General features: G+C 34.3%; 1 protein-coding gene across 1 annotated transcript in view; it reads left to right on the forward strand.

Annotated features, from left to right (window-relative positions):
- The window catches only part of LOC143916520 (protein lozenge-like), a 56,993-nt gene that overhangs the window by 21,038 nt on the left and 20,506 nt on the right, over positions 1–15,449 (forward strand). Inside the window, exon 5 of the mRNA XM_077437657.1 lies at positions 914–1,135. Coding sequence (XP_077293783.1) covers positions 914–1,135 — 222 coding nt within the window. The remainder of the gene's footprint in view (positions 1–913; positions 1,136–15,449) is intronic.

A 15,449-nucleotide genomic window follows, 5' to 3' on the forward strand; every position in this document is an offset into this window, starting at 1 on the left:
CACGACATCGCCATATGTTGCCAGAAGCCAAAGGGTCCCAAAAGCCAACTGACGGTCCAAAAGGTCCATTCAATACGTAATATTTTAATAATGCCCAATTAGTGCGAGAGTGCAACAAAAGGGATGGCCCCTTGGTTCGGCCATTATTGTTATGTAATTTTATTAATATGAAAAAATTGAACCACAACCCACTGAACGATTTGATGCCTTATAATTATTTTAATATTAATTCTTTAATCAATTTTTAAAATAATTTAATCGATAGAAATTATAATAAAATTAATTACATTTAAAGGTAGACGTGAAACAACGAGCTAATATAATATTTTCCCGTCCCTGTCCAATTTCAATTATAATAATAATCAAAAATTATGAAAGCGTGTAAAAGTAGCAATACACGCTCCAATTTTTGGCATTTATATCGAAATAAAAAAAAGAAACATTACGGTCAATTTTCTGCACGCAAACCTTTATTTCACATGACGTTCATGTTGATCGCTTTTGTTGCATTTCATCAAACATTCACGTCATGCGTTTTGCCAACTTTAATTGCGTCAAATTTGAACAAAAGCTAATCCTAGTGCGGAAAAACTATGAAAGAAAATGACTGCGGATCGTCTTTGCCTTTAACTGAAAAATAAATAGCAAAACCATCGCACCCTAGTAATTACTCAGACTTAATTAGATCTCGTGCTTACCCTTTGTACGGGTAGCGATACTTCCTATACTCTATTTATTACTCTAATTACGCTTAAATTACAGAGTTTTCCATATATGTATGTGTATGTATAATATATTTATTTTAATTATTATAAATATATAATATATGGACAGTTGGTGTGCTACCTATGTATGTACATACGTTAAGTTGTAAATATTTTTACTTTATTTATTTATTTTTCAATCCAATCAGACGAAATGACCAATCCACTTTGGCCAGGTCCGGCGGGTGGCCCGCACCAGCTGAGGTCGCTAGGATTGGGACAATTAGGTCAACTAAGCCAAAGACCGTTCCTAGAGGGACCCTTTACAAGTCATCTACGAGAACTGGAGGGCTATAGACGGAAACCATCGGTGTCGTCGTCGAGTCAAGACTGTCAAGATTACAAGCCTAACGCCAACGTGCAACCTAATGGTGAGTGCTAATTTATTTTAATATTTTTATTTTATTTTACATATGTAGATATTATATACCAGGAAGGCCTGACAGGTAGACTCCAGTTTGCCTTCCTAGACAATTAATTACAAACATTGCAGCATTTTTATTACATAAATCACTGTATTACGAAAGGCTGAAGAAGCGAAATTAACAATTAATTAAATAATCCATTGAGACATCTATGAATTTAGACTTTTTAGAATTTAGAATTTTTAGATATTGTACATAAATCAAAATCAGATATTTGTGACAGCGGGTAGGATGATTTTTGCCAATTTGAGGAACCGTTTCAACAATGAAAATCAGATAAATTGGCAAACTCTGATAAGAAACGATCGACTTGGAGTCACACACGTCCAAGTCTTACCAGCAGTATTAAAGATCAGCACGGGATCGAACCCAGTAATCTCTCGGTGCTAAACATAAACGCAACCACCGAGCCATACTGCTGGCTATGGCGATTAATATATGTAATATCAAACAACTAAAAACGTTCTTAGCTATTTAAGTTTATATCTATTCGACGTATGAAATGTTAATGTCTTGATCCAAACTTTAAATTTGTATGAAAAGTTGTATGTATATACATATGTGTATAAATTTAGATGAGTCAATCAGAACTCTGCCTAGAGCTTTGTGCATATTTGTCCCGTGAGAACGCTACCCGATTTACGAGAGGGGCGGTTCAAAAATTTTCGGCCATAATTCGAGTTGTTCGTTTTTATTACACGAGCCGATTATTACTTTAGTTTTTTTATTGGTACAGCGTGCGTAGGTAGAGCCGCTTGCACTACGGTGCCGTAAAATATATTAGATTTGACTCTACGTGACAGTGCTACCAACTTTATTTCCAATCATTACGTCTTCGATGATGATGATAATATTATTTTTTACATTGTTTCGTTTTTGCCTCTTCTCCGCTCCAGAGATTGGTTTATTTTTTTGGTGTTATTGTCGATCCGAATGGTATTGCCGGTACTTCAGACGCCCGTTCGGTTGATCTCCTCGAAGAGACGGTAACCGCAGAGTTAGTCAAAAAACAACGCATTACCCATTGGGTGCTCTAGATGTTGGGTATTATTAGGTTGGTAGTGTTGGAGAGGAAACAGCTACCGGGATGATTACACAAGGAAATAATGTTGCCTTTATATATGTATATTTATAAAATTTACATTATACTACGGGCTATTAGCTTGGAGTTTATAGACCTCCTAGAAGATCAATGGTGGGTCAATATACGTCATAAAACCGATAATTTAGTTTTGTTTGTTGTTTTTTAAAACAATAATTTAGTTCATTTCGAAAACTTTTATTCATACATATACATATATATGTACATATTATAATGATGTAAACTTCGACACTAAACTTGTCTTAGAACTGCATTCGAAACGCTTGTGCACATTCACTCGAGTAATTTCAGTTTCTTGACGCCCTTATTTGCACTGGTTGATCCAGCCTCACTTCCATTGATCTTCGAGAGGATATTGGATCGAAAAAATAAACAATTCCACCGCCATTACCCGTCCCATTCAAAACCAATGCTCTGGCAAATACGGCCTTAACAAGAGATCGAGAGCATTTCTTACTACGATCGAACAATGTTATTTATCACGTTCAATATTGGATAACAGTGGTAACTCGTGGAAAATATTCGCCAAATTTAAATTCAATTAATTTTGAATTAAAATCAAAACAATATTTATGCCAAGCTGATGCACAGATTTTATTAAGTGATTATTTCATATAGTGCAAGATAATTTTACATCACGAGTCGTCACTGTTATTTTCGCCGGAGGGCTTCTGCCTCTGTTTCTGATCTGAATCGTGGGACACACTGTTATAATTTTGATCGAATGCGATTGTACCAGAAATAAAAAAAAATGGTAATCGATCGTACGTGAACGTATACGCGGTGTATCTTCACGCTTCCATGAGAAAACTATCATTTCAATTTGGTTTTTTAAGTCCTCAATTATTGAAAAATTGAGGCACATCTGAATATACTGTTAGTCGATCGCACACACACACACACACACAAATTCGTGGCTATTATCATATAATAGTCAGATTTTTTAGCGTTTGCATTTGAAAGAGTGGGGAAAGTGATAGGATAGGTACCCGTGGTAGTTTTCCCGTCAAATTGTGGCTTTCCCGGCGTGCGGTTCTCATCGGCTGCGAGGTTAATGCATTTGTCTGCATTTGTATTGCGGTTTCTCACATTGGTGCATCGTGATTAGCTGAAAATGCCCCAAGTCAACACACCATGATTTATCACCGTACGCGCGATAATGAAACGCACTTAACCCGCCAAACGCGCGTAAAATTCGCCATTTATTTTATTTCTGCACTTAAACGTGCTGTATTGAGGCACATAAAAGTCAAAACTAGTTTTGCTCATTACTCATTGGTGCTGAAGTATTTGCAAAATAAGACCTACTTTCTAACTATCTATGCGTATTTTACCTTGTACGCAATATATGCACACATAAATACATACCTGTTCGAAATGTATTGCACCTCTAAAACACCTACCTAATATGTAGTTAAATTTAAAATTAAAATGAAACTTATTACGAAATTAATCGAAGATCAATTTTAAAATTAATTCGTACACATTGGAAAAACTGGGTGTGGTCAAAATAATGATTACGTGTAATGTTATATGATTTTAGTGAGCCATATTCAATGGTTATTTACTGTTGCCTTTTTAAAAATAATCTCAGATGACACCTTTATTGGTTGAACTGTTAGGAACTTCAGAATTAATTTGAAATTAGTGGCATTAATAGTCAATTGACATTATGTATAAGTTATCAACTCTATAAATCGAATATTTTAAAATTTGCCAGCTTGGTTAAAAAGGGTAGAAGATACACAATTTGATCATTGATTTTTCAATTCTACTATATTTTGCTCATTCATTGTATTTACATATTCATATAGACAGGTGAAGTTAGGATCGAGTACTTTCGGGTGAATGAAATTTTAAATAAAAAATTCCACTTACGAAAAAGATAACATGGATGTGAAACTTGAAAATTGAACGCAAAATGGTACACAAAGTCCGATGCACTCAAAGAAGTTTAAAACACTGTATGATCGATATAACGAGGAGAGATAGAAAACGGAATATGTACATATGTGGGTGAGAAGTATGACAAGAGTAGTGGATATACTTCTCACCCACTATCTAATGGATAGAGTGAAGAGATTGATATGCCAATGGATGGGTCACGTATCTAGGAGAATGGACGAAAGGTGGATGAAAGAAGTGCAAGAATGATGCCGGAGAGAATGTAAACGCGTGAAAGAAGGCCGCAATGAAGATGAATCAAGAGACGAATGGAAGCGTGATGAAAAAGCCTTCATCCAGCAGTAGATGGTAAAGAGCTTTAATTGATAATAATGATGATGATTATCACGCCTACAATATGGGCGTAAAAAATCCAACAGGTGTTGAATTGATTGAACCTATTATCTATTGATTAAAAATATATTTTCTTGATTTGCCCCTTCGAGCAATTGATTATATTGCAAACAGTTTTGCAGATTGCAAAATTACACTCACACGATCTCCAATAATAATAATAGTATAGTAAATAAATTTTTCTAACGTTACTTTCGTCTCGTACGTAACCCAGTGTAAACCGCTCGGCTACTTCAATATAATAAAATTATCAACAGTTATGCGGTTTTAAAAAGGCACACTTTTTGTCCCAGTCGTTATACACTTGATTTATTGATATTATTAGGGTTTTTTCTTCGGTATAAATAATATAATTTCGCGCGCCAAACTTTTCGGCGAATTCGACGCGTTCTTATCACGTACGAGACTTATTTTCGGTCGTAAATTTGGATAGGGAAAAAATGCTCGAATTGTTAAGTGTCTACATACGTGTGTATGTATGTAGATAACTGTCGTATTGTTGCAACACGTGTATTGAAAGGGTTAAATTTGACGATGAACAGTGCATGGGTAATGATACGATCCGGTTATTGCGCCTGCAGGGCGAATTAGGGACGCAATTTGTGCACAATCAGTTTTGTGCATGCGAATAGTGTCTATTCTCGTAGCAATAATTTCACGAGACCCCATCTATTGAATGTCTGTTGTAAATTTTGAGGAACTGTTAGGGCGAAAACACACTGAATAGAACGTGGTACGTGTTTTTTTAGATACTTTTAAACACGCGAAAAAACGCAGCACCCCTAGCCCATATGCATGGTACGCAGTCCCAAAAATCACCCCCTGAAGTATTTTCGGTGATATTTTATCCTTGTATTTATCCTTGCTTGACAGTGATCGATAATAGTGAATCGCATATTTGAAGAAATGTAGTTTGTCTGAAATGAAACTTGTCTGATCTTGGTTGCATATATGTAGATCTTCTCCAAGGGAACGTACTAATTTGATGTTGTCGTCGCCTGTTGCTGAGAGCATCAAACTCCTAAACCAGATTTCTGTTAACTTGAATTTGTTTAATCTAAAATATGCTGATCTGGTTGAGGAATTGTTTAATTTGAGATCGTAAATATATCCTCACATTTGATTTTTCATATTTCATTTTATTTTTTCTATTATTTTTGTTCTTTACTTTACATTATTTTCATTCTTAATTTTGTTTACATTTTATTACATAATGATATTTAATTTTTATTTTTGTATCTTTTGTTTTTTCATGCCCAGCTATAGTGACGGCCTGTAGTACATATATCTGTAATGTCACTATAATTTAACTGTAATAAATAAATAAATATGCACACACGTGCGAGCTCTCAAACATATGCACTCTGCACGTGCAATTTTTGAAGAACCCCCACTGTGAAACGGTCACAGCGGTGAGTCAAAGGACGTGACGTTCCGTACCATTCAGTGTGATTTCGTCCTTATCGTCCTTTTCACGAATCAATATCACGAAGTACATACTCTTTTGAAATGAGCTGTGTGTCTTTTGACAATATTATTCAATACATTCAAATCATTAATCACAATTTTCTCTAAATCATCTTCTTATCATAAATAATTCCGAATTGTCTTCAATGCTCAAATACATGTTGTATTTTTAATGTTAAATTATTTTAAGATGGACTAATTTGTATCCTTCGCATCTACTGGATTCTCAACATCATCGAAAAAAAAATCAATAATAAATACAGGATGTGCCACTGACTAACTATGCTTAAATAATTATGTATACCCAATACATTTTTGTGAAGGCAATCCTTTAAAATTTGTTTGTCGGTACTTTTTTTATACCCCCTCATAGATTGTTGCGTCGGTTTCGTTTACAGGATTTGGGGCTACGGTTACACAATTCAATCACAATGTTAACATTTCGTCAATTTAACGTCATTGCGGGTGGTCCACTGAAACAATAATACACGCACAATAGAATTATTTATATAATACATATATAGTAGTGTGTATATTATTTTTGAAATATTTCAGTTTTGAAAGACCCGTAAAATAGGTATTAAATACAAAAGCTATACGTCCACGAATTGGATTTGAATTTAAATGCAAAAATAATTAATCGCGATGCAAAATTTAAAATACATATACCGTTGTCGAGTTAACCGTGGGTAGGTAGTCGATTAGTCGTCGGATTTGCCCGGCTCACGACTTGGCGTTGACGCTGGTAATGACAAGAGAGCAAGTCGGTCATTCATTTTGTACCTCATTTGAGGGTCGCCATGCCATGGCGCCTGACTGTAAACTCTCTCATCATCCAAATGAGACGTTGGCCAGACTTGTTGCCGCCCTGTGGCAAATTGCCACTTGTTGCTTGCTTGCTCAGCGCTACGCGGACGGTGTATATAATAAGTAATCTTCTTGTCGCTAATTTGCCGCTGGAGGAAAGTGGAAATTCGCGCGATTAACATTGACGCGATAATCACGAGCTCATTGGATGGATTCGGATATGTATGGGTAGATATGCTGTAAGTGGGTACCTATGCGTATTCGCTGTTATAAATATTATCACCATATAAGAGTCTACCTTAAAACTTTTGGTTTATCTTTGAACGTGTCATTTAGGCAATAATGGTACTCATTTTCTTTCATTTCTTTTCCCCACCTATCTAAAAGTTTATTACGTTCATTTTGCTGAAATTATTATGAAGCTTTTTCACAAAATATTTGGAATTTTTTGTAATTAAGATTTTTCCATCACAATTACATATACATATATATCATTGAATAAGATGATATTTTGATATGGGTGCGATTAAACTGTAGATTGAGAAAAATACTTTGTATCTTAAAAAAATGTTTGTGCATTAAAAATTTGCATTATTTTCGGTACATTAAACAATCCCGTATTGTTCATCAAACAAAATATTTTGGCATTATAACTCGACCATTAAAAAAATATGAAATGATCATTCGAAAAAATAGATTTTAGCATTAGAATAGATACAAAAAGTGACAACGTTGCAGTCTTCCGCTATTGACAATTGTCAACTGTCAAAAGTGTTTTCGTATTACGTATGAATATGAATGGTGTCAGGTCATAGAGTCGAAGCCAAGGTCGTAGGTGTCAAAGGTTGCAAGCCGAAGAGTAAAAAATAAGGAATCCAGTAGAGAGAAGCTTTGGTCGTTGTCAATTCGTATTTCAGTATTCGCGACGTTACCGATACGGTTCATCTGTCATTTTATTACACATTTCACCAGCTTTTTAAGTAGCAAATATTTTTTTCAATGATCAAAGCAAAGTTTCTAATGCAATCTGTATCCGTCATTTACATTACAATTTTTTTGTAATGTACATTTTTTAAATGTACAAATTTTTTTTTAAATGCACATTTCTTTTATAAAATGGACGTTTAAATTGTTCCTTTTTGATATTTGACTCGAAGATTTCTATAGCTCATGAAAAAATGCAAAAAATTTAGTTATGTTGTACCTACTTCCTATAATTGTGTTCAAGGTCCTCTAAGCATAGTTTGTTCAAGGCTGTAACTTCTCATACATACTATCTAGACGAAAATCATTCAATATCTGAATTTTGAACATTTGTGTATTTTATAATATGAAATAAATTAATTCTGAGAATTTTCGTGAATTTGCCACAATCATCTCAAATATACAATACCTGTAATAATTATAAACATGCAATTTTTTGCCACACAAGGTCGATCCAAAACTATACATTTTTTTTAGCAAAGGACCAGGTAATTTTAGCACTCAATTTCGAAAAAAAGTGAGGCGGTGTCCTTGTACCGCAGAGAAAATTCAATTTAATTACCTCACGAAGGAAACGAGCAGGGTTTATTGTTTGGTAATTTAACAATATTTTCGTATACCTGTACCGATTGCACAGGTCGAACTTAGCCCGTAATCATATTGTCGATGACAGATGAGATTCTTTTCGAAACCACCGCACTTAAATTATCGTAATTATGTACGTACTTGACTATTTTTTTCGATGATGGAATTCGGCTTTCGGAGTTTTTATCAATGGACCGGGTATTCCATTGACGAAAGGGCTATTATTGCGTAACGGTAGGTAGATTGACCCTGTGGGGGGATCGAATCGTAACCCCGCGCTATTATAATAGCGTCAATAAAATAATGCGTTAAATTGTGGGTGGTTGTTGGACGTTTAAGGTGGTACAATTCGGAGGGAAAAGAAACAGGAGGCATCGAAACCACAAACCACAGCCGACTGGTACGGATGCCCCGCTCCTCCGCGGGGCAGGCCATCGCAGAAAGGGCTACTGGGGAAATTAGAATGGACGAGATACGAGAAAAAACCGTGAGGAAGCCACGAGAAACTGGTTTTCACGTCTTTCCATCGCCGAACACATTTAACCGTCTCAAAATCAGTAAGTTTTAGTTTTGCATTCAAAAGATGTCCGCGTGACATTTTTTATTATAGGGTAATTCCAAGACATTGGACTCTAAAGCAAGCGTTGACTCTGTTTGCAGCTAGTGCAAAACAGACTTGCGATATGGTGATTTAATTCAGAAACAATACAAACAGTTTTTTATTATTATGTCGCATTGCTCTTTACCTCGGTGGTAAAATGCATGCGTTGGTCAATGGAACAAAAGTTGAGGTGGGTGAGGTTGATGTGCACTTTCATTTCAAATATTGCAACAAAATTCAAAGTAATTTTAGGGTAAAACTCTTTGTACTAGAACTGTGGTACTAGGAAGTATTTATTAATGATGATTCTATAAAACTTTTGTTAAAATCTTAGCAAATTAATATCTTTCATTAGAATCTTATCTCGTTTTATTTCATTGTCAAAGTGCATTACTAATATAACGAATATTTTCTCTAAAAATATCTCTAAATATAATAAGATTCACTTATTTATCTCATAAAGGCGTGTTTCGCCTTATTTCATGATTCGCTTTAGTAAAAGGATCATATCATAAAATAATCACTACAGATCAACAAAAGAAGTGAAACTCAATCCATAAAATATTTGCAATAATTTATACAGTTCCAATTTAAGCGTATTTTTTCCTAAGCATTTAAAATCTGTCTGAATTAAAAAAAAAGCTTTTGTGAAGTGAAAACATTATGTGAAAGTTTTGAGAATCATGACAATTTTTTAATGACGAAATATCGAATTGCCCAATATTGCCCGGGTGGGTGAAATTTGGAATAAAAGTTCAAATTAAGTACGTGGATCAAATTACAATGTATATGTAGATGTTATGATATTCCTATAGTACATACTAAATTAAAAACTGTTGATTTAAACTGTTGAAAACATATAGAATAATATAATATGACTTTGGAAGAACTGCATGTAGAATAATATAACTTTGGAATCATTATAAAAATGCAAATTCCTGCAGAGACATCGACGCATTACGAAAAACAAATCGCAACCCGCGCAAGATCGGAAAATGTACGCATGCGAATAAAATTTTATAAAACGAATAGGAATTAAATCATAGTCGATATCGAATCCTATCAGCTATCGAATACTAGTATAGTTGAAGTTGGCAGGTGACCTCAGTAATCATATGTCAGAAGGGATTTTGCGGTTTAGCAGCTCGATGGGCGTGTAACTTGAATGCGCAACGCACATATAGGGTGTCGTGCCGTTATTTTGCGCTATCGGGACAATTTTTACGGCCGATGTGTCCCGCAAGCAAGCAGGAAACCGATGGACACTTTGTCGCTCCAATGCTCGTGAAATTCTTACACAACGTCACATGTAACTGAGACACTACTGTCGACAATCGTTTGACAGCAATCGTATACCCGGTCCGTTATGGTAATCAATATTGATGCTGAAAGCGAATTAATATTAATCGAATTGTGAATGCTTTTGAAAAATGGATATTTGGGTAATTGTGTTACCATAACGCAATCCTTAATCTGACGCTGTTAAATATTTATTTGAAGTAAATTAATTACAATACAATGTACTTCGATCATTGTTGATTTTGCGAGGTGCGTTTTTGCGTGACGAAATTCGCTATTGATTTCCTTTGAAACAATGCAATCGAACACACAATAATAATGATAACCGATGCACAAAAACGCATACGCGACCTTGGATCCGCGGATCATTGTTTCAAATTGTTCGATCCGAAATCGATTGTGTCGGTCGATTTGGGTCGACGCGCGATTTTTCAATATGCAATTTTAACACCCCGCGTCCGGCTCGGAAAAAATAAATATTTATTCAATTTGAAGAGAGGGGGCCGAACCGTTGGTCGGCAACCAGCAATTTGGTCGATCCCTCCCGATGCATTATAACACCTCGTTAAAAATACGAAATCGATATTCTTTTATTGTTATTTTTAGTGTGCGTTTGTGCTATATCCTCGAGGATAACTCGATCTTGGCCTATACATACATACATACATACATACTATGTATGCGTATAATACAGTTGGCGTAAGCCTGGTATTGATATTGAAATTTCGATAGATTTATTGCTGTGCAACAAAATCTCATTTCGATCGGCACGATTTCGTTGTGTGCATTATATCAAAATATTTTATACGATTCGGAATTGAAGTCATCTGAAGTCTTCCGGTTACAGAAGGCTTCTTTATAATTTGTGGCTATTTTTTTATTAATAATTTGAATATTCTTACTAGAAGAATAAGTATAGTACTTACACATACGTATTTTAAAATAAAATGTTCTATCTTTAGCCCTGATTAGTACCAATAAACCATGAAATTTTAAACATTTTAATTTTAAACAAGGAAAAACGAAAATTTTTGCATATGTACATACTATATATATGTTACGGTCCAATTTATGAAAATACTAGTTTATGTTATCCATTACATATGTATGTTATATGTAATGGCTAGTTTGTTCACTTACGAACCAATCTAGCCAACTATAGTGTACACAAAAGAACAAATTGAAAAACGAATTAGTTTGCTTATACACCAACTATTAGGCATAACTCATCCTCTATGTATGCTTACTCCGGGTTGCAATGATTAAAAAAAATAGCGGAAACGGGTATTATCGCAATATTGTAATGTAGTTTACATAGAATTTTTATAATTCTTCTTTTCCTATATCTTAATTTCTTTCTATATATATTCGTTTTCTTTTAGTTATCATTTTTCTGTTATTTTTTATCTCTTTGTATTTTCTTTTATTTTTCTTGTTTACTTTTTCCTCTCTTATTTTTATTTTTATTTATATATATATATATATATATATATATATATATATATATATATATATATATATATATATATATATATATATATTTAAAATAAAGCAAGACATATGCATGGACCTAAATTTAAATTAAATGAATTCCACTTCCATTGCACGAACGTATGTACATATGTTCGCATGTGTCAGTGTGTATAATTATTTTCTTTGATAGTTGATATCTTATATTTATTTATAAAATATTAATTTTATCACCGAGGCATCCGGTCGATTAAGCGTTTAAATGAAAAATAAAACAATTTCGATTCCATCGAGCCGAAATGCGGTTTCTAAGGAAAGAGGATGTGTGAATAAAGTGGTGAACGGATATTCGATAAGATTAAAATCGTCGTTACTGTTACATTTTCATACACAATCGGTATAAAAACTTCAATATATATATATATATATATATATATATATATATATATATATATATATATATATATATATATATATATATATATATATATATATATATATATATATATATATATATATATATATATATATATATATATATATAAATATATTTAATTTAGCTTAGGATTCAAGCTTTTCATATTGCCACGATGGTCGTGAATTTAACCCCCATTACATATATTTCACTACGCGTGGAAATTCAGCGTACAATAGTTTAGAAGTTATTATACTAAACTGCGCACCTGTTCGAGGGGTCCATGTATGCGTAATTATATCATTGATACGCATAATTCGCATGCAATATTACGAAACCGCAATCTGTTACACAGTATCGTAATGCGTATCGAGTTTTGGTTTTTCGTAACGAGCGGCCGCGCGTAAACTGCACCGATTACGGGTGCAGATTCGTAAAGCGCACCGGGAATGCGCGAGCCGATCACCAGGTGTATCCCTTTCGCAAAAAATCAAAGAAAAATCTGGAAAAGGTACGATCTCTATCGAGGCAGCAAAAACGTAAAATGGCCAGCACGCGATTATATTTATTCATTTAATTTTACAAACCTGAATTTAATTTTACAAACCTTAATTTTGAAATTATACTACAAATAACTGCTTATGTAGATGGGTTTGCTGCAAATGATTGCAAACCACCCGGCTGCATACACATTTCAATTGAATCTTAACTGTTTGAATTTCAGCATGTACGAAAGATGAGATATTCATAGGGTTGCGCAGATGACATTTCGATGTACATTGATGATTGGCAATTCTTAAAATTGAGTTGGATCTTTCTGGCAAGTTTAAAATGGCAAAAACCGAGACAAAAGTATGAAATGAGCATGCAGCGAAATGAGTAATGCGCCTGCTTGGTTTGCAATCGTTTGTAGCGCAAGGGTATATCTATTATGTGGTAGCTGATAACTTAAATTAATTAAGTTGTCAATTTATAGGGACTTTATACAATGAGTAGCAAACCTAGCTGAAATGAAATTACTGTTGTAAAAGAAAGTACATATGTAGTAGTTCTAGTAAAAAATAAATAGTCTCATTAATCATTTTTACGTAATTCTAGCCACGCCACTGCACTATGCAATACTTCAAGCCCTCCCTTGTTATGGAATCTTTTAAAATTGAAACACATGACTCTCAAGGTCATGTTTATCTATCATGAGTGCGCGTGTGTGTAACATGTTATAGATCAGAAGCTGAGAAACAAGTTGGTAAGCCGTATAAGTGCGATCACGCGTTACAAACGTTACCATTACCGCGGGGTAATGATGGTCATTACCCACCATTCGCTCAAGATGGAAGCTCCTTGTTCCGATCTGCTACTCCACTGTCCTACACGACTCTTTATACCATTTCCATCTCTTCGCAGACTCGATTTTCGCACGACTATCGTCCGAAAAATCTTGCGGTCCCGTTCCGCTCGCACTTTATTGGGCTTCGTTGTGCAGTGTTGTTGTTAGTGCACTTCTTTATTTTTCTTTTTTATTATTATTTCTTTTACTCCTTTTTTCAATTTCTGGTTGAATCTGTCGGCCAGATGTTCGGACCGAGAAGCCCCTTTACGAGCGATCGCTTAATTTGTCGGCGTAATTGAATGATAGCATGTTCGGCTCATGAGAGATACTCATACTGACTACAGCAACCGCCAAAGGGAGCTATGGGAAAATTTATTATGAACACCAGGAGCGTGGATTCTCACACTTGGGCGCGCGCAATCGAAAATTGATCTTTCATATTTTGAAACATGACCTTTTACCTCAGATATCTGGGATTCTTTAACTTAAACAGGCTAATGACCCCATTTCTGAATCAAAAGCTATTAATTTTACAAAATATTAAGCAAGGTTGCTTCTAATGCAGGGTTTCTTAGCCTTTTTGAGCCATGACCCAAATTAGATGCATGAAATAATAATAATATTAAATCTTATAAATATGAATCTTGTATTTTGTGTAAGTTTTAATATATTATCAAAATCTTGTTACTATTTAGAAAAGCTGCACCTTAGGTCATTTTCAATTTGGTTTTTTTAAAGTGAGAGAAATTCATAAAAGGCCCTTGGAAATTCTATTTAAATAATTTGTGTACATTTTTGACGTATTTAAATGATATTTCATACGTCTCAGTGTATAAATACCATTTTCAAATCTCAAATGCCATTATGCCTGAAGTAAAAGATTTTCGATCAATGTTTCGTGCCAGTGATGACGTATAGATGCAAAATTTGGGCATTGAACGCCAGAATGCTGCATAAGGTCCAGCGCACTCAAAGAAATATGGAACGCTGTATGCTTGGCTTAACGATGAGATATAGAAAACGGAATGCGTGGATGAGATATATGACAAAGTTGGTTGATATAATGGCCAGAGTAAAGATATTTAAATGGCAATGGGTGGGTCACACAGCTAATAGAACGGATTATAAATAGACGAAAGAAGCCCTAAAATGGTACCCAAGAAAATGTGCAAGGAAGTCCACAGGGGAGATGAAATCAGAAAAATGTGTGGGATGAAAGTTGCCCAAAAACGATACGAATGGAAGCTTGTGGAGAAGTGTTCAGTGGCATTATTATTATGATGCGGGGGTATGCGGTGCGTGCGACCCCTTAGGGTCGGGAGTTCCAAATCCAAATATTTAAAAAATGTTATAAATAAAAAATATATGAAAATCAATTCACACTAACCTATGTACATAAAACAGTCAAAAGTATGTATAAATTACTTATATTGATGACCAAAATGAGCAATATGGCAAAGTATGAAAACGATCGGATAAGAGGCAAAATTTTAGCTGAATTGTAATCGTAAGTGAACCGTAAAAGATGTTTGTAAAAATATGCCTTGGCGGACTTATATATACATATATGTACCTACATAGGCTAGGAAGGACATTTAAAAAATTTAAATAGTTAATTTATTTCATTGAAAAAAAAGGGCTCTTTGATAACTTTTGCATGCGAGCCAAATTTTTCTAGTTACACCACTCTGAATGAGTGTAAATATATTATATATTTTGCTCGCACAGCTTTTGTTGAAAATATTTCGCGACTCTTTAAAAATGCTTCACGACCTAATTTTGGGTTATTATAAAATTTTATAATGTGATTCATACGTCACATTGAATCCACTAATTCAATCATACCCATTCCTAGCTTGTGATTGCATATATATATATATATATACGTTTTAGATATATTTG

This window comes from Arctopsyche grandis, chromosome 9, assembly GCF_051622035.1.
Source record: "Arctopsyche grandis isolate Sample6627 chromosome 9, ASM5162203v2, whole genome shotgun sequence".
In the NCBI taxonomy this organism is placed as follows: Eukaryota; Metazoa; Arthropoda; class Insecta; order Trichoptera; family Hydropsychidae; genus Arctopsyche; species Arctopsyche grandis.